The sequence below is a fragment of the Acipenser ruthenus genome, chromosome 16 (assembly GCF_902713425.1).
Source record: "Acipenser ruthenus chromosome 16, fAciRut3.2 maternal haplotype, whole genome shotgun sequence".
NCBI lineage: Eukaryota > Metazoa > Chordata > Actinopteri > Acipenseriformes > Acipenseridae > Acipenser > Acipenser ruthenus.
This window is the reverse complement of record NC_081204.1, coordinates 33,899,853-33,925,587: the sequence shown is the minus strand read 5'-3', so window position 1 is coordinate 33,925,587 and position 25,735 is coordinate 33,899,853. Positions and strand designations below refer to the sequence as shown.

The window sequence follows — 25,735 nt, the reverse complement described above, 5'->3', positions numbered from 1 at the left end:
AAATATGAAATACTGCTTTTGAACATTGAATATCTCATGTTTCATTTTTGTTTTTGGCCTACGTTGTGTTTTAATGAATGATTGGCTGTTAAGGATTAATACAAAAAGGAGCTCCTTATGTGCATGTTAGTGGTCCTTAAATAATCGGATAAAAGGTTTCTATACAATCTCTTCCCAAATTCAAAACGCATACTTACATTTGCCACTGCAGTCTTATCCAGACTTTAAAAGTCTAGTCTGAAGAACTCAATTCTGACTTTAATCCCTTCTCTATGTGAACAAAAACACTACATAGTGATTAAAAGAAAAGGTAGACGACTCTTTAAATGAAATTGGTCTTAATACTGAATTACACATTCTTCTCAGTTAAGTTTGTCTGAGAAACAGGAAATTAAAACTTCAGAATCTTGTTTTCAGAAACTTTCCCCAGGATTAAAGATGACTAAGAATGTACCTGCAAAGAGAAACCCTAATCATGTGTGCAGGGGCAGCTAACACAGAGACTGCAAACTCCCTCCTTGAAGGAACAAAGAATTGTTAGGGGCTCACTGTCCATGCCTCTGACCTCTGGGACAAATCCATCAGCCACATACAACATAGATATTAATGCAGCTCGGCTCTCATTATCTTCTTCAAGGTAACCAATTATTATATTTCTCATTCCGACATGGATCGAACGAGGGCGGACTGAATTATAATTAGACTTTTATATTTCATTTGGAATTAGCACAGAACAATGTGAAGTACAGTACTGTGTCTATGCTTGTCTGAGGTTAAATGAAGACTTTAAAGCTTAAAAGAAACAATCTTCATTTACTCAACGTTCACGTTTCCCCCAATCGACAGCCCATTCACGTTTAACTAAAGCTACTACAAAGGCCCTTCCTTCCACAGTTAAAACGTAGCGTTTTTCATCACATCATTATCTCTTGCCGGTTGCACTAAAATATCCTCATTAGGAGTATATATTGTCGTCGGCAGCCACAGCCAGAGGAAACCGAGTCTCGGGGGGTGTGCTGGCATGCAGCAGCTTTTCAGCACCGACTGCCAGGCCATCAGGGGAACGTGCAGGGTCTGGATTTTCAGCAGGCCAAGAAGAGCCCATCTGCGTTTCTGTTTGTTTGAGTATCTGAAGGGAGACGGGTTGGTTTGCAGCGGTCAGTACTTGAGAAGAATGGACTCCAGTGTCCTTCCAGCCTAGGGAGCCAGCTGTGCTTCTAACTGCATCTCTGCTTTGTGCTACAGTGATCACTGTCCCATTAAAACCCCAAACCTCAGATTAGTGTCGTGAAAATTGTGGTCAGGTATTTAGTTTTATTCTTTTACTATTATTTTTTGTTCCTGTAAGAAAATGGCAATGAAGCAATGTGGGTTGTCTGTTTAAACTGTGTCTGTTCGCCTGTCTGGCTTTCTGCCTTTTCATTGTCCAACCAGTGTGTGTGCTTGCGTGTAGGTACTGAGTGTGAAGGAATGTTATACAACTATACTATGTATGCTTGCGTGTGTAAGTCCCACTTGTACACTGTTAGAAGTTTGGGCATGCAGTGGGATCCCTTGTCTTAAGGCATGGCTTATAATGATGACACGCCTGGTAAGACCAAACAGTAATCAGAGGGCTCGAGAAGAATGTGAAAAATTGCAAAAGCCAAAGGAATTTTTCATCTTAATGACAGCATGATTAAACTTTTGTGTGGACCATTTTGTTTTACAATCTTAATTCACAGGATACAGAAGGCATCATTTCTGTTTTGGCCTCCTTCCCTGGATTTCCATTATGTCTTCTCCACTGAGCATTGCATTGTAGTTCTGTCTCAATTAGCCGTTGGGAATTTGCTTTTACTGAGCTGGTCACCGAGGAGCACAGACAGAATTCCAGCCACTTGTCCGAGCTCCCAGCCTTTTCAAGAATCTCCAGAATTTACAAAGACAATTGGGATCATTAGGTAATTCACAAAGCCAGTCCTTGGCTCCAATCTCGACTGCCAGAGCTGGTACTTAAAACAAGGTCCTTGATCTGAAGAGTCAGAGCCCTGTTACAACTACAGTATCCTAATAACCTGTCTCGGTGCCCTGGAGAGGGGGGTGGCAAACGAGGCACTGCAGAGGAAACGGGGTTCAGCAGCTGAAGCCTGAAACTTGCACTGCTCTGCCAGCTTGCTATTGGGCTTGATGACAGGTTTACTAACCTGGTTTTCTTGTCCTGAACGAGGATCACAGCTTCTCTTTAGAAACTGGCTAGAGGACATGTGATGCAGTCTGTTCTCGGAAGACCCATCTTTTCATTGTGAAAAACGAATTACCCCCCCCCCCCCCCACCACCACCACCCCCAAAAACAAAACAAAACAAAACAATAAAGTTAAATAAATAAAGAAATAACTAAATAAATAAATAAATAAATGCTACTTTTATTTTCCTGGTATACAAACCACAATGTATTTGATTACAGCTTTATTGTGGTCATTCCCCAGTGTATAACATTAGGATAAAGACCCTAGCAGTAACCAGAGCAGATTGTTTTGTTTGACTGGCTGCTCTGTGCTGTAAGTACAATGTATTCTGTGTTACACACACATTTTTGCTTTAAATATTTGTCTGGGGAGCAGTGTGGAGTAGTGGTTAGGGCTCTGGACTCTTGACCGGAGGGTTGTGGGTTCAATCCCCAGTGGGGGACACTGCTGTTGTACCCTTGAGCAAGGTACTTTACCTAGATTGCTCCAGTAAAAACCCAACTGTATAAATGGGTAATTGTATAAAAAAATATAAATAAATAATGTGATATCTGTATAATGTGAAATAATGTATAATGTGATATCTTGTAACAATTGTAAGTCGCCCTGGATAAGGGCATCTGCTAAGAAATTAATAATAATAATAATAAAGTCTGAGTTCACATGACATGAACTCTCCAAGAGTATTTTTTCCAGTTCATTATTATTACCAAAAATGAAAAGAAATTCCAACACTCGCCAACCGGCACAGCCCACAGACTTCAATCCAGTGGGGCTAAATTAGCTTGTCTATAGGAAAGACGTTATTCATTTTAATTGAGATAGGACCTGTTCACGCTGTTTTCTCAACGCAAAAATACATTTATTACAACTCGCCCCATATGGGTTTTTTGTTTATTCAGTTGTAGCAGTGTGCTTGTCAGAGGATGTCTCTCGGCTTACAAAACCGATTTGAATATTTCCTTACCTCATCGCCAGCATGGGGCTCATTGAGAGAGGTATGAATGGTGACAGATGAGGGGCCCAAGCTTGCCGAGCCTGCCAGTACACCCTGCAGTTCTATTGTCTCATCCCCCTAGTTCAGGGGCAATGCCAAATCACAGGCTTATATTGTTTCTAGGAATGCTGTAGGGGAGGGGACGCCCTTCGTGAGCATTTCTTTCTTTTTTTATTCCTCAGAAAAAAAAACAACCTCCAAGCATATTTTTTGAAATAAATGAATGAACTGCATTTGCACTGGGCTAAATAATGAGTACATACTGTCTGTAATTGCTTTTATTCCAGTTGATCCGAATCCAGGAAGAATGGAGGAGACGGGGTGTAGATTAGTAACCCGTCTCCTGTTTTGCAGTGTGGTGGTGTTGAACTGAGGGATGCACAGTAGAGTTTATCAGCGCTGGTGTTGAAACAGGCTGCAAAGTCAACGTAATGATGATAAAGACATGGTTGTGTTCTTCTAGTCACAGGTCTTTGTAGTGTGGCAGTCACACACTTTTAATCTGAGCTTGAGAAAATAGCAGGACAGCCTTCTTCTCTGCTCCTCTGCTCTCCTTATTTGTCAAAGCAACCTGATACTGATACGGAACAGCAGCTCACACACCCTGACAGTTTTGAACATGTTCTTCACTGCTTCCTCGAGGCATTGGCTTTTCAAATCAGCTTCTCTGGCACCTACTCAGGCTAAAGGCGGTTAGATTCACTGATCAGACATTCCTGGTCTTCAAGACGGTGCCAGTAGCTTTTTAACATGACTCACTGGTACACTTGCAAACTTAATTGTTAACTGTTCTGTTTAAACAGTTTTTTTTTTCTTGGTTTGTTAAGTTGGATGCAGCTTCGAAGTGAGTTTTTTTTTTTTCTCTTTGTCAGTCATTGTTTTGAATCATTCAGCACAGATGCTGAACAATGCAATGGGTAAAACTAAAGAAACACGTTTAATTAATTCAAAGAATGAAATGAAAGGAGGAGGCCTGCTACTGTATGCGCATGTGGTATTGAATCAAACTAATACGACAGTAACACTTCAAACCAGAATTCCCTCGTCAGCCTCAGTCTTCAGTGTGTCAGTGTACCAGGGAACTGTTTGGGGGTGAATCGGCTTACAGGACCGAAACATCGAGAGCATGATCCACTGTACAATTAACTGCAGCTGTTAGCACAGCACAGAGACAACTGGGAGTACAGCGGCACACTCCCAGTAGGAAAGTTCATCTTGGGTATCGTACTTTGGATTGTGTCACAGAGATACAGTTGCCTGCCTGGTGGATTTTATAAGGGGGTGAACGCTAATTGCTTCCCTATTGCTTTGCTTTGGTACAGCTCACATCTGTCATAGTACTTGGAGCCAAAAACTCATTATTGCAAAACACATTACAAAAGGTTTGGGAAACCAGACTAATAAATTCACTATGTGTGTCTAAAAAATACATAAATGACTAAAATAATATATTTGCTCCCTTGTTATTAAGCTTACCTTGGTGCTTGAAGTTTGCTCACTATTTAAATGTTATGCTTTTTTAAAATTATTTATATATATTTTATTAAATGGATTTTTTTTTTTTTACATTTATTTCCAGAAGGCCAGATATTCCAGGTGCATAGGCCTAGGGTTAAACTGAAACCTTTAGAAAGGTAAAATTAAACCGACTACATTAAAATCTGTTTTGTTGTCTCAGGCAAAAACAGGCGAACAAGCCCAGTGTTTCCATGGCAACCTGTTTATGCCTCACTGGTGCATCTTGTAAATCCAATTGGAGAGCGAATGAAGCCTTATCTTCTCTGAGACCTGAATGGGCCTGAAAGTGAAAAACCAGGCTTAAAGTGTGTTGGAGGCCTAAATAAGTGAAGAGGTGGGAACAAAAGACCCCGAGTTTCTTCTTATCTCTCCGAGTTTATTAATGGGGCCCCTTAACCCCAGACAATTGAGGTGGGCTTGCTCAGAAGGACGAGGCCTTCACCCATATCGCTTCAGTCCGGTTCCAGCACCTGGCAAATTTTACATAATTTAATTAAAGACCTTTTCCTCACAGTGGGAAAGTTTTTTGCATTTGCATTTTATTAGATTATATCTTCACACTTGTACTAACACAGTTTTAGTTCAGCAGGGATTCAGCATTCAGAACAAAAGTAAAAAAAGAAAAATCTTCTACTAATTATGCTCACTGCTTACTAATGCCACATGCTTCAGTGAAAAATGAATGTGTCAAAATGCCTACACTTTAGAGTTAAACAATTTGGAATATGTTAAAAAAATACATCAACAACACTTATTTCACACCATTTTAAATGCTATTTAATGCTCAACTAAACAATGCTATTGTGCAGTCCCTTTATAACTTAATATTTCTGACACATTATTGTCAGCATTATGTGCCGCATTATAATGTATTATTTGTTTTATTTCTTTGTATTTATTTCAGTGTCCTGTTGCCTTCAAGTCAAGTTGGTGGGCATTAAAATGTTATTATCTTGCATTTATTAAAGCTTAGTGATCACCTCATCGGTTTAAAGAACAAGCCCAGTTTTAATGCCGGTTGGTGTAATGTGAAAATCATTAACTCAAAGTGCTGTGATTCCTCTTGCTTGTAATGACTGCAGATTATTGAACTTTAAGGAGATGAGGCTCAGGTTGAAGGTTACAATCACCATATGCCACCCAGATTGAAGAGATCTGCCCAGACCACTGAGATTATTCACTTGTATGCACGGTGCAGATGTGGTGCAGTGCTTTGATTAGACAAAATGTCCTGTTGGGCAATGCTAGTTTTGAGCTTATTCCACTGGCAGTATGAAAATATACAGGCATGCTGTAAATTTATGAATGTGTGATTTGAAGCTAAATTAAATAGTTACATTTTTTACTTTTATATATGAAATAAAGAAACGGGTGGTATTTTTTTAAACCAAGAATGAGCTGTAAGTATCTTGTTTGCCTGAACGTCCTGTAACACTGTGTGCTATTCTTTATACGTCATTCTAAACCCTTGTAAATGAATTATGACTTTAGAAAAGAGAATGTGCCCTTATTGTAACCTGCTTCATCTGTGCTAGTGATCCCTATCAGAACAGTTCTGCATCCCTGACCATGGGCTCCCCAGTGACTTAAAGGGCTATATTCTGATTGTACAGGGAAGTGTGGGACCCCCCCCCCCCCCCAATCATAATCTAAACTGCATGGGGGCATGTCAGCAGTTTTGGAGGGGGTCTTTTTAATAGGTCAATACCAAGGCCATGCGATTTGAGTCACGTATGTATTTTCTTAAAGGAAGGGCTCTGAAATATACATGCATTTCTCTTAAGAGCCCAAATCAACCCAGCCTTGTAGCTGGTGGTTTTCCAAGCACAGTGGATATCTGCTAAGGGAATACATTGCATATATGATTATAAGCTGCATTTTATTTTGTGTCCCCAGTGGTGAGATTTGTCTTACTGTAACTAATATGTATTTACGATGAATGTACTTTGAGAGCAGCACTAGAATGTCTTTTGCAGAAAGCCCCCTCTATGCCACCTCTCCTCCTTCATCCGCTGAATAGAAAGTGCAATTGAAGGACATGAAAGTTTGTGTTAGATGACTCGGAGAATGAGAGCTCAGCAGAAGCACATGGCAGATTAATATGTTAATTAGCCTCATTAATATGCATCACTTTCCAAAACTCACATAATACCCTGCCGTTTCAGCCGGTTTTCTTTTATAAAAAAAATAAATAAATAACATTTCTATTGATATTCATCAACACACTGACTAATTGAGTTATGTATCTGTGCTGGTAAAATGAGGCTGTGAATTCTCTTCTCAACTTAAACAGAATAATTTACCCATGCCTTGGTAGTTTCATAATATTTAGTATTCTATAAAAACGACGGGCAAGCTGCAGTAAGGTTGCCTGCATGTTTTTTTTTTTTTTTTTTTACTCAATGCTACATAAGGAATTGCCTGCACTGAATAATTGCACACACAAGGATATGTCTGTTGTATTAGCTTAGCTTTAAATACTGATTTTCTTTTCTGCAAAATAATGAGGCCTCATAAAACATGAAGTAAAAAGAGTTGATAAATGAGTTCTCTGTTCCTCTCGTAACAACAACATCCCCCCCCCCCATGCCCCCCCCATGCAACTCCCAAAACCACACACATTACAACATGAAGTACAAGTCTCGCATGATTACACTAGAGGGAGCCAGCGAGCATAAACAATGATGCACTGACTGTGCTATCCAGCACACAGACTGAGCAATGGGAGGTGTGGTCAGTCTTCATCTCCAACTTCATTTCATATCACAGTGTTTGTTTAAAACTCCTTCTGGAAGCCTCTCAGGTGCCCTGAACCGGATGTAAGCTGTGTACAGTGGTTGGGAAGGGCTTGTGGCGTCAGCATTCAGCAAGATGTTAAACCTTTCAAACAGTTTTGGGCTGTTTTCTGTTTCATAATGCATGCAAAAATGACTAGCAGGCACTGCTGATGCTGAAGGAAGCTGGCACATTCAGTTTACCTTTTGAGTTGCAGCTGCCTGCAAGGAGATCCGTTATGTTTTATGAATATAATTATTTTGTATTGTATGGAAGCAGAAATCTAAAATAAAATCATGTTTTTTTTTTTTTTTTTAATTGCAAGCCTGAAAGGCAGTGGTACCGCAGTTTAACAATATAAACCTCTGGCAGTATTATGTTATGTGGTAAACTTGTGGTTCCAGAGAGTTTGACAACACAGCCGTAGTATTTGCACAACTTTGAGGAATCGGTTTTCAAGACTGTCTCTCCCCTCTTCACCTTTCCCATCAGAAACACCTCACGAAACAAGAAGCAAACTCCACTGTCACCCGATATCCCTGCTAAGAAACCCTAGGATCAGGGCTTTTCAATGCGAACAGGTTTGGGGACACACAGAGGGCTCTGTGTTCTCCATGGCGGGCCGGAGAAGAGATTAATCCTGGGGCTGGTTTTTGTTTCACCAGCACTGCACGTCTGTCCCCCCCTCCCTCGTTCCAGAGAGAGTATACCTGCATTCGAAAGATTATCACAGAAAGCCATTATTAAGTAAAGTTTTGTTTTTTTGCAGGTTAATACAGTATCAGCACACCCTCCTAGGAACCTCCCCATTTCCTAATGATGTCTCAAGCTTTCACTCTTCACAACTTTTGCCATTGTTTTGATTTAATCACAGCCTTTGTTTGCTTTACGGAACATTTATCATTTTTCCATGAAAGGGAACACAAAGAGAGGAATTTTAAAGAGATAGAAATATATCTTGCGCAATGCAGTTTTCTCTCTGGCAGGTAATGCTGCTTGTTGTTTTCAATTAAATTTGTCCCGTGTAATCCTAGTCTTTCTCTCTTAACTAACCCCTCGTCCTGTGCAAATCCTGTGCATTGAGACCCAAAATACCTTTCATTCCTGAAGCACTCTTACAATCAGGAGAAACCAGAGCAGGGAGGAAAAAAAACAAAAACTGTTGACACTTTTCAACAACAACTTCCGTTATTATCGGAGAAAGCACTTTGTGTGGGGCACCAACTGTAGATCTTACTTTAAAGACTATATGATTAAGAATTCAGTTTATTTCAGTAACAGTGGTTAATTTATATAAAAAAAAACTAAAAACATCAATCTATGCCAAAACTCTTTTAAACGTAATGCTGCCCTGACAAAGTTCTAAATATTTAACGGCTGTTGTCACAACTGAAATATTGTTGCTTATGACTTGGCATTATCCATGCGCTCGTACCAGGTTTTTAAAACCGGAGTACACAAAGCTGAAATGTGTGATTTTTGAATCCTCAATACCCTGTTCAAACTTCTGCCGTAGTAAGAGAAGTCATATATACTAATGAGTTGTACCAACAAAAATCTGTCAGATAGAATCTTTCTGGGCTGCTAAGTGGTGGCGTCAGACATTCTAAATGCTGGGTTTCTACTAAATACTCAAAAGCTGTCATTGCGACTGGCTCCCAGGGGCATCTAAAGTTTCTAAAACAAAAATAGTTAGGAACTGGTTGGGACGTTTGACAAAAAAATCTGGTAACATACATACATTTATTAACTGTAAAATTCTGCACAAAACCAACACTGAACTGGTGCATGTTGACTCAAAGCCCTTTGACGTTTGGTATTTTTTTAGATGCTACCAGGAGTTGTAAATAAACATGAACTGAAGGTAAGAAGCTGTCACCTTATAGGATGAAAAAAAGTGTTTGAGTGAAAAGTGCTGAAAGACACATCTCTGTCATCCCAGCCTCCAGACTTTATCCAGATATACACAGAGGAGTCCATCTTTACACTGGGTGAACTGGTTAAGCCCTCTTAGCATCTCTGATGGAGCGTTCGTTAAGCTGTTTAAAGGTGCATGTCAGCCAGACACACCAGTCTGCACAGTTCGGAAATGTTAGGATCAGAAATGATTCGCTTGTCTACGTCAGGATGCTTTAATATGGCTTATAATAACCTCAGTCTAGTTAAATGGCATAGTATTTACAATAATCCCCTTTTTTTAAACTGCTGTCTTTGAATGTCGACAGTTTGAAATAGTCCAGGTATATATATATATATATATATATATATATATATATATATATATATATATATACAGGTGTTATTTTTTGTAGCGAAGCCACCTTCCAGAATAAAATTCTGACTTGATAGTCAGAAATGCAGATGACAGCAATTTGAGTTCTGAGTTTTGGTTGTTGGTGTTGTTTTGCAGGAAAACTCTGCTTTAGGGAGATCCAATTGAATGTGCAGCAGTGGCAGGTCTTGTGGGAAGAGGGATTATGAAGAAGTCTTTTGACCAAGATTTTTCTCATTGGACTGAGCAGATTGCATTAAAGAATGAACTAAAATGATACACAGTACAGAATACAGCATGGAGCACCATTTATTTTGAATGCATGCATGTTTATTGTATACCTTGCTGTTCAGATCCCATTTTTATTTATCCATCTTTACACTCGTTTGGTTTCCGCTGTGCAGGATAAAATATACAATCGGGGATCGCAGCAGGTTTTCATTGCTAACCTTTTAAGTGAAAGATGTTTTTTAAACATCAAGGTTTCTAGTGAAGTTAGACCGCTTAGCAGGAGATCAAATGAAAAACTTTGGTCTCAAGCCTACAAAGATGTAATCACGGATAAGGGCAAACGCTGGATCAATTTCTTTAGCTTGGAGTGCGGCTCCAAAGATTTAGCGGGCCAGTCTGCAGCACAGGAGTTCTTGCAGGCACTCACTGATGTGGCTTTTTTTCTGAGACCGGTACGCCCCCGAAGTCAGTGGGAGCCAGATTGTAAAAATCCATTTGGCAATACTGAAAGCATTATAAGGTATTTATTGCTATCCAGTGGCGGCCCCGTTTTGTTTTAGATGTGGGAGACTGGTGCCTGTCAGCAATAGGTGTGTGAATCAGGGCGAAGAGAAAGTTATTTTCATTAGTGATACACGCGCTAGCGATCTTGGCAAAGACTTTGCTGCTGATGATGTTACAACAGTATTAGTTTTGAGTTTAGATTATCTAGGAAAGTGGATGATGAGGTCCCGTGGTGTCAACTGGTAATGTTAAACTCACTGGACAGGATCGTGAGAATCACAAACACTGAGGAAAGTTACAGTCAGGTGGTTTCCTTGATTCTGTAGCAGACAGATCAACACAAGGATGGAGCGTCAAATAAATACGTCACTGGGGCCTCGTAAATCTTATGTCTGACACTTCTGAAAATAGGAAACAGATTTGAAATCCTCCTTTTAAATGTATTATTGCAGTCTGTTTTTTTTACATTGAAGGATTTCGTTTAAATGAAGCCTTGCTTTGACGGACCTGGCAGCAGTAACCGGGCGTCAGATGTGATTAATGGCATTTTAGAAGCCCTTTAAATGGAAGGTGTTTCGGGGTCTTGTATAGAATAGCCACATCCCTAGAGGCACAGGTCACACAAGCTTGCTAACACACCATTATTAAAGATGCTCCTGTTTCCCAGATGATTGTTTAAACATCGTTATTATACAGAGACAACTTGAATCACCTGAACTCAAACAATGCCAAAGTATTATCCTACAAAAACTAGACTTATTATAAAGTACAAATGGTAAACAGCTATTTTAAATCATTAAATAAAATGCACTAGAGCATGCTATCGTGAATTTGAGAGAAATGCACCAAAAAGGTGAAGCATGGGTTTCCATCTGATTTGTAGGGCAATCTTTTCATTATCGGTATCTCCTGAAAACACAGCAATTAAGGGTAATCAGGAGGAAAGCAGGGTTTGCATGAAAAAGATCTGATTTCCCAATAACATCTGGCCGGGTATTATTTTCTTCATCTAATAGTGAGATGTAACAACACTTTTTGTTTTTCATGTCAAACTAAAATGTTATTCATGCTGTATAATGAATGGTCATCAATGTGATAAAAAAAAAAAATCAGTCATGCCGGTAACATAACTGTTTAGCCAAGGAGCCTGAGCTCTCGTGACCTGGAAATTCCAGAAGCAAAACATTTTTAAAAGAAAAGAGTCTGCTGTAAACTCGAGTTGGAAAAATAATATTCATTTAGTTTAATTTACCAAAAAAGTACCTTAATTGGCACATTTGTTTGCAAATGTCACCAGTAAGAAAAATGAGGTACATTTGCAACGAGCTAAAGAGTCTAGATGTTTTATTGCTGCCCTAATGCCTTTGCCCATTGCTATGTTCATTTCATAATTGAAGATTCTTTCTCTTGAAGTGAACTTCAAGGGCCCCATGCTTCATAAACCGCAAATTAATCCCTAGTTTAAGTCGTTGGGTAAACTGTCTTTCTTAATTTCGTTCATCAATCAAAGTTTGACTACCAAAACACCAGTATCCTGTGTCGGTTTATGCTGGCAGGCGTGTATCGCGTTACATCTTGGAACCAGATACTCTGAAGAGAAGGACATGCATTTAAGTTAAATTTGAAGCAATTAAGGGTCTAGTAAATTATGCACACTCAGCAAGTTATGTGGAGGGAATCGTAATAGCGCCTTGCTGGTATCAGGCAGTCTTCTGAAATGTGCAATTTCCTAGGCAGCGGGAGGCCTAGTAACTAAACACAACACATTTTTTAGATATTCTCTGTTCACACTTGAATATATGAGGATCAAAATGATGAACAGCCTTTGTGTTTTACGCATAACCCTAGATACAGTACAGCATCATGAGTGATAGACTGGTTTTCAGGGTAAGAGAAGACGTCTGGTAGTGTACAGGAATGATGGGTAAGAAACAGCAGGTTGCGTGTGACTAGTCCAATAGACAGAAGGACATTTTGTATTTGTTATTTTATTTTTATATAAAATACTGTTTCTGTTCCTGTAGCAAACGTCAGACTAAACCTTCACCCCTCTTTGTATCTTGCAGGTTCCAGCCTGGAAAGGGCCTGGTCATTTACCCTGAGATTGGGGACAAGCTAGACATTATCTGCCCGAAGGCTGATGCGGGGCGGCCGTATGAGTTTTACAAGCTGTACCTGGTGAAGAAGGAGCAGGCAGAGTCCTGCAGCACAGTCATGGACCCCAATGTGCTGGTTACGTGCAACAAACCCGAGCAAGACATCAAATTCACCATCAAGTTCCAGGAGTTCAGCCCCAACTACATGGGCCTGGAGTTCCAGAGGAATATAAACTATTACATCACGTGTAAGTTGTTTGTTTCTTTATTCACGCTGGAGGCTAGTGTTGCTGCCCGAGGCTGGTTCACCTGCTGCTAAACTAATGACAACACCTGCTCCAATTTCTGCTAAAGCTTTCTAAGAATTTCATAATAAAACTGAAATACATTTCATTTTAATGTAATACAGTTGCAATATTATATTTCCCCTAAAGGCTGTGGTGTGCAGAGCATCCCCTATTGGATATCTAGAGGAAAACACACATAGGATAAATTTAAATATAAGGATAAGTTCAAGTATATTCTCTCTAAAATGTGTCAGCTGATAATTATAAATTAGGACAGTTTGAATGTGAGCTAGAGGTTTGGGCATTGAAACGGCAGTGGATACAATGGCTGCCACGCTTCATTATTTCATGGATGAAATGTTGAATTAATGGAATCTGTTGTGCAGAATGCATTATGCTTTGGGCACCTTGCTTTAAAAGAGAGCAGGTGTGTATAGCTTGCAGCGTGTGTCCCTCAGTGCAGAAGTCCTGAATGCGTACTGCTCCTAACCGTAACCCCCCTGCCCCGCTCCCATAAAGGGAGTCATTGCTTTAAAGACTGCTGCTTCTTTCTTCTTAGAGAAATCGTTTCTGTCAGGGTCGGTCAGCTGCAATAATACCATACAGTACCAGCAGAGAAGTCAGCACAAGTCAAGCAGGCTTCATTTGTTATGTTGCACATCACCGAGTCCCCTCCATTGGCTGTGTCACCTGCATACAGCCAGTTGTTTTCAAGAATATAAAGCTGGGGGCCAGAGGTAATGTCTACCCTTTTAACCATGTCCACCAGCTTTAGATCTGAAGTGTGTCATCGTGATCAGTACAGTGTAATATGATTTGCGTGTCTCCAGAGCTTTTTTGTTACACTGTTTGGAGTGCAGCCTCAGCCTGTCTCTTATGGGATACTGAAATATTTATCTCTATTGATGGGATTGTTTTCCGCACTACTTGAACCGTCCAAAATGCAGACGCTTCTCTAGCAGTTGTCCAGAGCAGCAAGCGCTTATTCTCTGAATGCTGCTTTCATAAGCGATCTGCCCAGTCCTTGCCACAACAAAGGTCCCTTAATTACAGCATGTGCAAATGAATCGCAGAAGGTATGATATGCCCATTGAATTTTAAGGGGAAAAGGTCCGCTAATGCTGTGCCACCAACTTAATGAGAACGAACGAGAGTCTCAGGTCCCTCGAGACTGATTAGCTGTGTGCCTCAATTTGAGTTGCAAATCACTCTGCTAATTCAGGTATTCTGGAAATCAAAGCCAGGATCATTCATTTAGAACATTAGCCCACTGCTTTGTCACAGCAGACCTAAAGACCTATCTGGTTTTAAAAGGGCTTTTCAGGGCACTACATTCTTTGAGGACGTAAGTGTGAGAGCTCCACTGCTTTGCATCTGCTGTAGTATGGCTGTCATGCAAAGAAATGAAGCTGCTTTTGTCTATCGTTTTCTGGGGCTGTTCGGTAGGGGTGTTTTTTTTTTATTTTCTTCAAATGTCAGTGTTTTGTACAGTCTAAATTATTAATAAGTTGGTCACTTTTTTCATGCCAATTTGGATTTTAAGCATTTGGGTTTGCATAAATCGGCATGCATTGTTTCATTTTGGGCATTGTAAAAATATGATGACAAATGTGCCGTCACTTGATATTGTTGAAAGCTGAAGTTAGGGGGTCAGGTTTAGGCTGTAATGTTTGCACAGAGTATTGTTTCCTTGTCTTAAGGCACTGTTTTGATCAAGTTCAAATGAAACGAGTTGCCCCGAGGCTGCTCTTTGGATCTGACTTTATTATCTGGATGCAGAGTAGGTGCCACATGTTATATGTTTCTTCAAACTCCCACCAGCAGCACTCTGAATGCAACCGCAAGTAGGTCTACAAAATGTGATCAAAAATGATAGGCGTCCCACTGAGGAGTGCATTAACTGTCGGCGCTGCTCCTAGCATTACAAATGGGAAAATATAACACTTAAAAGAGACTGCAGTCTGATATTGTGCCGCTCTACAAAGTTGCTCCACAGAATTCTATGGCAAACTGTTGCGGTACTCCATTAAAAAAAGCATATACCTGCACCGAAAATACCTGCCCCCTCCCTCCCCCACTGTGTGCTCATCTCAGACTGGCTCCAAGGATCAGTGAACCTCGACTGGAGATTGAACTGATGACCGTCCAGTCGAAATACTAGCCGCTGCACTGTTTAGTGAGAGACCACCACGCGTAAGCAAATACAAACCAGAACCTGCATTTCATGTTCAGGAAGCTTGTCTTGTTGGAATGCATCACTTTGTACTGGTTCTGCTGCCCTATATTTTAAAGTAGTGGCTGTTTTGTTTGTTAGTTAGTTTAACGCGTTGGCTTGTCCGACACAGACTTTTTTACTTACTCTGTGAGTCACGTATCTGCTTTTGGATTTTTCCCTGTTGATTTCCTGTAAGGCTGCCAGGGATAATGATGGTGCCTGGTGACAGCTGCCAGTCATGGTGGCGGAATCCAATTGATTTTTTTCATTCTGAGGCAACTGTATTGCTCTGGGAGTTTACTGCTGAGGTTTGGGAGTGGGATATGGGAGTTTACTGCTGAGGTTTGGGAGTGGGGTATGGGAGTTTACTGCTGAAGTTTGGGAGTGGGGTACAGAATTTTACTGTTGAGGTTTGGGAGTGGGGTACAGAATTTTACTGTTGAGGTTTGGGAGTGGGATATGGGAGTTTACTGCTGAGGTTTGGGAGTGGGGTACGGAAGTTTACTGCTGAGGTTTGGGAGTGGGGTACGGAAGTTTACTGCTAAGGTTTGGGAGTGGGATACGGAAGTTGCACGATTTCCAGGTCAGAGATTCATCATTGAACATGCTGTCAGAATCACACTCACAAGAGATTGCTGTTAAAGCTGATGAATGAAGGACTAATTAGATGTTGCTATTATTATTATATTCTAATCTTAGTAATCCATCTCACCAAAACATCTACCCATCTATCTTTCGGTTCCAGCAACCTAATTATGATCTGAAGACTGCTTGCCTGTCAGCATAACAAAGACAAAATAAAATAAAGGGCTCACAGCTCAAAAACTAATAAGCTTGATACATCAATAGACCTTGAATTGATAGCCCGCCAACGCTCTGTAATGGAACAGAAGCAACAAAAAAAGTTTTCATTTTAAATGTGCATGCATTGTGCAAGCTAGCACTGAAGATTAAAATGTACCAACAGCAGCGTAAAGATTGTTTTATAGTTATAGTGTCTTGTTAGTGTAGGTGTAAGAAGATTACACTGACCGACAGCCAAGATCAAATTACAGGGATTTGCATAGTAAAATGTGCTGTTTTTTCTTGGCTGCTTTGCAAATATTTTTTTAAAAGCTTGCCTCCAGTAATTACTGAAAAATAATAAAAACATATTTTTAAAAGATGCATGCAATGCCAAAGAATTAATCTAAATTGTTAATCTAACCAACTGGCTTTGTTCCTCCTACTGTATACATTCAATGTCGCATAACAGTATATCAGTAAAGGTTAATTCAATCTTAATCCAGTCCAGGGAATAGAGGTCCATTACAACAAAATGCTTATCAGATTGTGCATTGTTCAGCACAAATATTACTTACTCCTAATGTATATTTCTCTGAGCTCACCACACATGTGACATCACTTAGCATTAAGTATTCCACGTACAAGCACTATTTTAAATAGCTGCTGTGCTGAAAGAAAACATCATTTTACTGCTGCTTGTTCAGTCTTTTATAAGAAATACGTACACAGGGACCCACGTGCATTATTATAACAGACTCTCATTCAGGGAGTTTGTTTGCTAAATCATTCCAGCAACATATTGCCTGTGCAGTTAATAACTAAAAAGAGTAGCTAAGAAGCAGTGTAATAGTTCCTTAGGACCACACACGCTATTCTTTCCTACCTCACTGCATTTGAATTACAATGGACTCTAATGTTTCACTGGTTGAGCGCCATCCAGCATAACATCGGAGGTGCAACTGTGACCCGGAGAGGACAGCCGAAAGCCCTGAACAATGTCGGCAAGCCAGATGCTGAGGCTGGGCCACTGGACCGCGGCGACACCAAGCACTCCTCATGCTTTTGTTGGCACTCCGCTCCACCCCCCACCCCTCTATAACAGGACACATTTGCAGATGCTTTGTATCACTGGCTAAGCTTGTAATGAGCACACAGGTCAAAGCCCTAAGTAGTTTCCATTTGATTTTTTTAAGGTTTTGTTACTTTAAAACTTTGAAGACACCCTCCTTTCAAAACTGTTCTGTACCTTAAAGTGCCTCCTCCCTTTAAATTCCTTTAAACCCAAACTTTTACCTCAATCAGTTGCTTCAGATTCTGGTTAACAGCTTAGCAGCCCTTTTAAGATCATAAATAATTAATAGCAGTAGGAAGTCTAAAAAGCCATGCAATATGTTATCCACAAACATGGGTCTGTGGAACGTATTCAAACAACACATTGCACACCCTGGTTGAAGTCGATCATTGTTTTTTGGGTCGAGTGAGATGTCTGGTTCTGTCACGTCCATGAATGCCACATCACTTTAATTGGCCGGCATACAAGGCAGTCTCAGGAATGCAAACCTAAGTGGAGATACTGTGTAGTGTGGAGATCTTCAAACAGCTGACTCTAATCTTAGGCATAATGCAGCCATAGAATTATGTCATTCATCATCGACAACTGAAGCCCCCCCACTCCCCCCCCATATAGCATGTCAGGATTCTACTGTACGGTATGTAGTGGAAAGGCATGTAGTGGAAAATTATGAAAAAAAAAATAGTACTTGATCATGGGAGGGTTTTTGTTTCATTAATGATAATCAAATAATGTCCTGTGACGGCCATCTCAGGTGTGTAGGAAGTGCAGTTATTGGACTGCTCCGTCTGGAGAGAGGGAGTGCAGGGCCGGGCCTCCCTCCATCCCCTCCACAGCGGCTTATGTGGCACGTGGGAGTTGAAGAGCCAGTCAAATTAAAACAAAAACATCTGATTTCAATCTAGACCATGTAACACAGGCTTTGAAGCACAGCAGCTCAAGCCACAACATTTGGACCTTTCTCATACACTGCCACCGCGAAGGAGGAATGAAAACTGTCGGGTTATTTTTTCATCTTCGGTCGTCAAGTTGGAGAGCACACTGGGTCCTCCGCCCCCTCTGGCTAGCAGCAAGAGATACCAGAGATGTCAGCTGGGATTGTTTAATGCTTTATGGGGACATTTAACTTTTTAGACAGCAACTCCCGACTACAGCGAGCGAGAACGCTTGCCAAAATAAAAATCAATAAATCAATAAATTAAAAATGAGGCTTCATGAATCATGAGCCAAAGATGGAAACAATTGTGGTTCTGCAAATAAATACGAGTCTAGATATTCTTCTGTTGACTGTGGAATCAGATTCCGTGGCATCAGTTTGAGTTTTTAATGGTCCATGTACTTTCAACTAGACCATTAACAGCAATCTCCATGAACACATATCACTTACTTTCATTTCTTTTATCCTTAAAAAAAAAAAAAACACTTAAACCAAAAAACTCATATTTTCCAAAAAGTTGCATGCAGCTAGCTAGCAATTATGTTTACCATTGTGTCTGGCAAGCACAAAATCTTATGTTGCTCTAGTTCCCTGTGAAATGAATGGATGGTGCAGATGACCCAACTGTAGCTGCTTGAAATGGTAAATTGATCCATGTTCTCCCAGTGATTTGTGAGAATAGGAAGGGGGTGCTGCTGTTACCTGGGATGGTCCTCCAATTGCAAATATTCTGTAATGATAAAGTGTAGTTCAGCAGTAGCGGTTGTGTATAATCACTGCAACATACCGAAGTGTGTCCCATGGGTAAAGGCATATTGTTGTTCTGCCCGTTTAAGAATTGATTACTGATCAGAAATGAGAAATTGATTCAGCACTGGTGTTTCCAATGAGCCCAGAAGATTACAGTGTTCGTCTTGTCTGTCTTGTAATTGGTAATCCCAAACTGACAGTTCCGTGAATGGAATCACTGTTAAAGCAGTTTGTAGTTGCCAGATTTTCTCAGAAGAGGATGTTGTGGCAAAAAAATGCTGTGTCGTATTTATGGGAATATGCATGTTTACAGTAAATTAAAAACAGCGGCCAAGTTAAAGGGACAGTACAGCTTTTGTAGCAAAAAATAAATACAATAGAAGAAAGGGAAGAGGACTATAGTGTGTCATACTAAGTATCGGATAGGCACTTCTACTATAAAGAGATGCAAATGCACCCCTACATAAAGTATAGAATGTACTGAAAGTAATTGATTTCAGCCACATGGAGACACTTGGAGACAGCTTTCTCATAAGAATAATGATGTGGCAGTGATTCATCCAACAGAGCGCCCAGATGCAAGGGTTTAAAATCCATTGAAATGAATACATGATTTCATTGGGAGTGTATCTTGAGGCTTGGCATGTTAGATAGTGTTGCCCGCATTGCTCCCCTAAATGACAGCGAAGAAAAAAAAAGAAAAGCTTGGTATCATCTCATCCCAGTTTGATAAAAAAAAAAACCTACCCATACTGTTTTTATGGCAGATTATATAGATTTGAACACATAATAAAATAAGACTTCCAATATAGTTGCTAAGCCAGAAAAACAAAGTGCAGTAGCTGCCACAGCTTGTATAAGATTGTTACAATGTGCAGCGAAGTATGCATGGTGACAGTGCAAGAATTCTGCGTGTGCCTGTGCTTCTGTGTGTTTCTGCACATGTCTTTACAACCGCACAAGTTTTATTTTTGTGATTCTGTAAAACAGTCAGAAGCTGGATTAATATTCCTCCTGCGTGCTTAACACAATTAAACAAACAGACAGGGGTGGGGTGGGAATGTGATGACACATGCTAATTGGTGGGTTCTGCTGAAAAACGTGCATACAAATGTGAATATAGTTCTTAAGACAAGATACAGTACTGGGAAGTCTAGACACATATTCCTCGACGCAGAGAAATTCCTACATTTTAACAATGTAATTGAATATATACATCAACCATTTAATTGCATTCAGTGTCACTTGTTCAGAAGCAAAAGATTTATTGTGGTCTTCCACTGGAAAAAAAAAAAAAAACATTAGGGACAAACAGTGTCAGGAAAGACTGCTGAAAGAGTCAAAGGGTTACAAGGTTTGTTGGTTTATAATGAAGACCAGGACAGTAGACTTTGATTCTAGTTGCATTTCTGTGAAACAGGTTGGTGCATTTGTAAACTCATTTACCAGAAGTCCCACACACATTTCAGCACATTTCAAAGCCAGTTTTATTAGTGTTCGTAGCAGATGGCAGACTGTGGTTGCGCCTCAAGTTATGGTTCCGTCCTTTGCTGTTATAGTGTCTGCAAACCCAGACACAGTGAAATATTGGTAAATCTGTGCTTATAAATATGTACTGTAGTACTTCATAGTACACCAGCAACACTCTGAGGTCAGTCTATATTCCCGTTAGTAGTGATTCAGCTGGTTACAGGAGGCAGCTTGATGAGGGATGGATGTTTATGAAGTGAAGTGTAACAATTGGGAAATCTGGGGGCTTCAAGATCCACTTGTAGCCAAAAGTTCGAAGTATTTCCTCTTTCATTCTTCTCTCCCAATGCAGTATACTTTATTCTGTAACGGCTCTGTTTTGGGTGTACTAAGAAGCATTTTTACTGTATGTTTATGAAACAACAGTTTTAATTTGGGCGTATTGAGACTGACGAGCATACACTTTTGATTTTTACTTTTAATTGTAAACATCAATTTCATGAAGCATTTGTGCCAGAGGTATTTGCAAGAAAAAAAAAAAAAAAAGTTTTGCCCTGCATTTGTTTGCCCTGCCTCAGATTCTTTTATCTGTATCTAACACTGACCTCTTTCATAGCTCAGGGGTCTTAGCAAGGGCCTAGTCAGCAAAAATGTTTTGACATTTCACGCTTGTAATGCAGCTCTTAAGGGAGATAAAAGACAGGATAAGGAGAAGTTCAGACTTTGCATCCCTCTCCTGTCCCCTTCCCTCCAGCGGGGAGAAAAACCATCAACGTTCATCCATTCAGATCGCAGGGAGCACAGCAGGGGCACGGTGGAATTGAATGAAGGGCAGAAATCCTGCAAAACCTGCTGTCTCCATTTATTAAAGCATGGACGTTTCCTTCAGAAGATAAGAGAATAATGCAGAGCTCACCCCACTGCATGTGTGTAAGCTATGTAAAATGTGACAGCGGCAGCCAGGCCAGGTCTGTTAATCCGTTCAGCTTTCATGCAACAGTCGAATTGCCCTGCTTCTGAGACGGCTTTCCTTGATAACTAGGTTTCACTTATTTTACTTCTAAAGATTTAACCCTTTGTGATGCCAACGAAAACGAATACGACTCTCACTTTTTTACAGTTTGTTGACTTGTTTTTTATTATGAAGACTTACGATGACTGAAGCCTCAGTTTGTAACTCTGTTCTGTAATCTTCTGGGGCTTTCCCATATGGCACCCTTGAGTTTTTGTTTTGTGCTGTGTCACGACAGGGCTCCCCTAAGAGTATCAGTCAGCCTCTTCTGTACCTCGAGCATGTAAACAAGTTTGAAGGCATCTCCCCAAGGATGCTCTTCATGCATCGAGAGTGCAGGCGTGACGGTGGCAGCTTAATACTCCACGGCACTAAGCCTTGGCCTGTCACTGTTCTCAGAGCTGGCCCTGATTTAAACTCTAGCATTTTTGATGGGAATGCAGCAAATTGGTAGATCTTCTTCATTTTGGATTAGGGGTCTTTTTTTTTGTTGATGCAGTTGGAGGCAGACTGTCTCTGTTCCAGGAGGTGCGAGAGGAGACCAGTGCTGATGGAAAAGGGGGTGTGGGGGGGGGGGGGGGTGTTAAGAAATATTTTTGTGTCACTTTTAAATGAATACTAAAAAATGAGAGAAAAAAAAAAACCATAAAAAAAAGACTTCTTATAACTATATTAGTACAGAGATGTAATTTAAAGCCCCAGAAGGGGTGAGCTCCTCTTTGAAATCCTGCTGAGAATGTCCCTCTCCCCTGGGAGAAGGGCTGCAACACGTCCTGTGAAGCATGTTCAAATGTAATGATCATTTTCTTAGATGCAGTGTAATGAGCCTGGTCTTTGATCTAGTTTCTTTCCAGAGTGCTGGTACAAACGGGTCTAATTGAGTCCCAATTACAGCAGACTGCCTCCGGTCCTGTGAACACATTCTATCCCCAGAGGACATTCAAGACCAAGCTGTGATTTGGCACAGTGGCACAGTACTGTATCTGGGTGACTGAAGCATTTAAAATGGCCAAGTACATTAGTTCAACCGGATGCTTGCAGTTTAGGGAAGAAAACAAATGAATCAGTAAGCCCTGAAGTGGGATACAATGCACTACAATGGCATTTCACACAGCAGTGCTCCAGAGAGTTTTACACTATAGTCTAAATGCTGCTTAACAAATTACTAGACAGGTACTATCACACCGAGAACTAGCAGCACCACATTTCAAATTATTCTTTTTTGTGCACGTCTTTCAGCACAAAGTGGCTTTGTGATGAAAATGCATTTTATGGCAGCAGCTTTCATAACTCACCAACAGACTAGTTTTGTTAACTTAAAATCTACTTGAATCAATGGAGCTAAAAACAGGAGGCTTGCATCAAAAAGTCACTGCAGATGCTAGCAGATCCCCACTGTATAGGGTGTTGATGGAGGAAGCGCTCTGTGTCGTAATAGTTATTTTAAAACCCCAATCACATCTTGTCTGCTTGCAAACAGTAGTTTTCCCAGTGGGATTTTGAGAGTGTTTCAGCAGACCCCTGTGTGTACAGTGTTGCCTTGCTTGTGGGGGAAATAAAAGTGAAGTAAAGTGAAATAAAAGCTAACGGGATCGAAAACGTCTTGGACCTTCTGCGCACACGCTCTGGCCTGGAACGCTTTTTACTATTTTATTTCTCCCTGGAGTTTGCCGTGTTAATGGGATTAACAGGGCTTTTAGGTGATAAAATCATTTAAACATTTGAAACCAGGGGTGGTAATGGAATAAAAAAAAAGAAAAGCAAGCCTTGATGGGTTTTTAATACTGAAGGGTCTGCAATAAAACACAGTGCTGGAGCAGTAGCTCTCAGTGACGAAGGGGATTGCACTGCGTTGCTGTCTGCTCAAGCAACAAGAGAAGAAACCAGAGCGTTAATTAGTCCACATGCTGTGTTAATCTGGTCCAACATGAGGACTTCCTGTACGGTAACCCTGAGTATGATGTCATTTCCCTGTAGAGCTGGAAACCACACTTGCAGAGGAAGAGTGTTAAATAAGTTTATTCTACTGACCTCAAAATCGCAAGGATGGGAATAACAGAAAGATAATGATTCATTTAAGCTTTAATATGCTACTTCTTCTGCTGAGCTTTCAGGAAAAGACTGACCTTTTAGGTTATATCTTACATTAAAATGACAGGGAATGGTTTATGTAGAATGGGACTTCACAGGTCTTAGCGAGGTTTATTGGGGATCGCATTCACTACTCCAGCTTCTGAATCGCACTGGAGTGCAATAACACTTCCCTCAACGGGAATGCTGCCGTTTATCAAGATGTATCATTTATGTATTTATGCATTTTCAGAAGGTACTCTGAGGGGGTCACAAAACAGCATACTAAGTGACTGAGCAAACAGCAGTGGGACTCCAGCCTTTCTTAGGCCAGTGTGTGCTGTGCTTACAATCCTTTACAAATGGAAAATGTACTGAATGCAGTAAACAGTTTCAGTGGGTTCCTCTCGGCAGGCTGCAAACTGCAACGATCTGATAACTTCTTTCTTTTCTGTTGTCTGTTTAGACTGGCTGAGTGTATCTGCTTTAAGGTGGGGAATTCTGAGTGAATGCCTGTCAAATTCTTGGTGGATTTATTAGTTAGCATTATAAAAGTCCATAAAATTCCACATCCTGGTTCCTTTTACAAAAATATGAGCTACACGTGTCAGTTCCTGTTACAGATTGCAGAACATGGGGGGGGGGGGGGGGGGATTAAGCTTCCAAAATTAGGTACAAATAAATAATTACAACTCATACACAAATCACAAATGCCTGTTTCTTTGATATAAAAAAAGGCTATTTGAGTGTAACAGGTATGATTAATTACTTGGATTGATTCCAGTTTGCCTGAATAAGAAAGCTTTTGAAAAACCCAAGGCATAATCATATAATACTTATAATCGTGTTACGTGACAAACAATCTTAAAAATAAATAAATACATAAATAAATAAATACATAAATAAATAAATAGAAGCGTTTTTTAAAAATAAGCAACGTTAATCTAAATGTAATGTTATAATGCTTGGGGTTGTTGAATCTATAGTATACCTGCCAGTAGGGATTATAGTCTGTTAAATGGTGTGATCTCAAAGCTTATCAGTACCTGAGCTATTTGCGTCATGCGGTCCATGTTACAGTTTACTTATCATTTGCATAGATTGCGTCAATTTTGACAGGTTTTAACAGCGTTATACAGAGCGTGAATTGAACAGAAAATCTGAAATGAGGACACATCTAATACCATATTATATGCTGTACGGTAATCTCTTTTAGACGTGGAAACAAATCTCAGATTGTGCGGTAATACTATGCATCTATCAAACTGAATCGCGATTTCTTTCTTTCTTTCTTTCTTTCTTTCTTTCTTTCTTTCTTTCTTTATTCACAGAGGAGATGCCATCACTAGTTCACAATTACTGTTTTGCAGAAATCTATTTCAGCTGCCAGAGCCCATCTATAAATTCCAGTGGCATCTATTGGATTTCTTTTGTTTGGTCCAGTTTGCTGTCACTCTCATGCAACATTGATGGTGTCACTTTAAAACAGCGCGAGTTAAAACACAGTTTTTCACAGTTCAGTATCCATCACTTTCACATAAATAAAATATAAGTGTTATAGTCTGAGTCCAGGTGCCTGCGATTTGTCTTTGGAAATCAGCAAAGTCAATTTATTCAATGGGCTCCCCCCTGGGATCAAGGCATTGATTGTGTTAGCCATCAAAACCACTTTGTCCCAATTTAAATGTCAAATCCCACATTGTCAGCACAGTATCACAGATCTTAAACAAGCAACGATGTTTATGTTTTGTATGGTTTAAAATGTAATATAAACATTGATTACGTGAAAAGTACTTAAAATAAAGCATCACACTATACTTTTAACAAACATGGTCCATAATTCAATAACTAAGCAGGAAATGGGTGCAGCTAAGATATAATAATGTGCTTTTTAATGCTTCACATGCAGTTATAGACAGCACTGGCGTTTGTAGATGAAATGTCTCCTATCTGGCACTAACTTGCAATCTTGTCCTGCTAACTTTTGTATGTACTTGCTGTAAGGGTTCAGAGAATCAGAGTAATGTGGACTGGGGGATTGATTATCTCAATTTTAGCACCGGTTGCACACGGCAAGTTGTCATTTATCTTTTTGAGCAGCGTGGTGATGCGACGTACTGAATTTCATGATCCTGTTTTATGCAGACTGATGTCTTCATGCAACACTTGAAAAAACAGCTGAGCACAACATCTCATTCCCTATGTTGGGGGACAAAAACTGGTGCATTGATACGTTAGAAAGCATGCACAGAAACAAACACAAAGATATTCAGCAAGGCGTTTATAAAATGTAATGGACGTGGAACAAACCTGGGATTCTCAGAAGAGCTCATGCTCTATAGGAGCCAAACATATAAGCTGTGGACATGAAAACAATCAAGCACACCAAGTAACAACAAGAGCAGCATAACAGTGTTTAATCACATGGAGAAATCTTTAAAACGGTAAAGAAAGTAACCTGTGTAAAGAGTAAATCAGGTGCGCACGTGTGTGCGCTTGCGTGTGTTTGTGTGT

General features: G+C 40.2%; 1 protein-coding gene across 1 annotated transcript in view; it reads left to right on the top strand.

Moving 5' to 3' along the window:
• LOC117412344 (ephrin-B1-like) overlaps positions 1–25,735 on the top strand; it is a 66,299-nt gene that overhangs the window by 21,099 nt on the left and 19,465 nt on the right. The window contains exon 2 of the mRNA XM_034020652.3: positions 12,593–12,870. Within this exon, the coding sequence (XP_033876543.1) occupies positions 12,593–12,870 (278 nt within the window). The remainder of the gene's footprint in view (positions 1–12,592; positions 12,871–25,735) is intronic.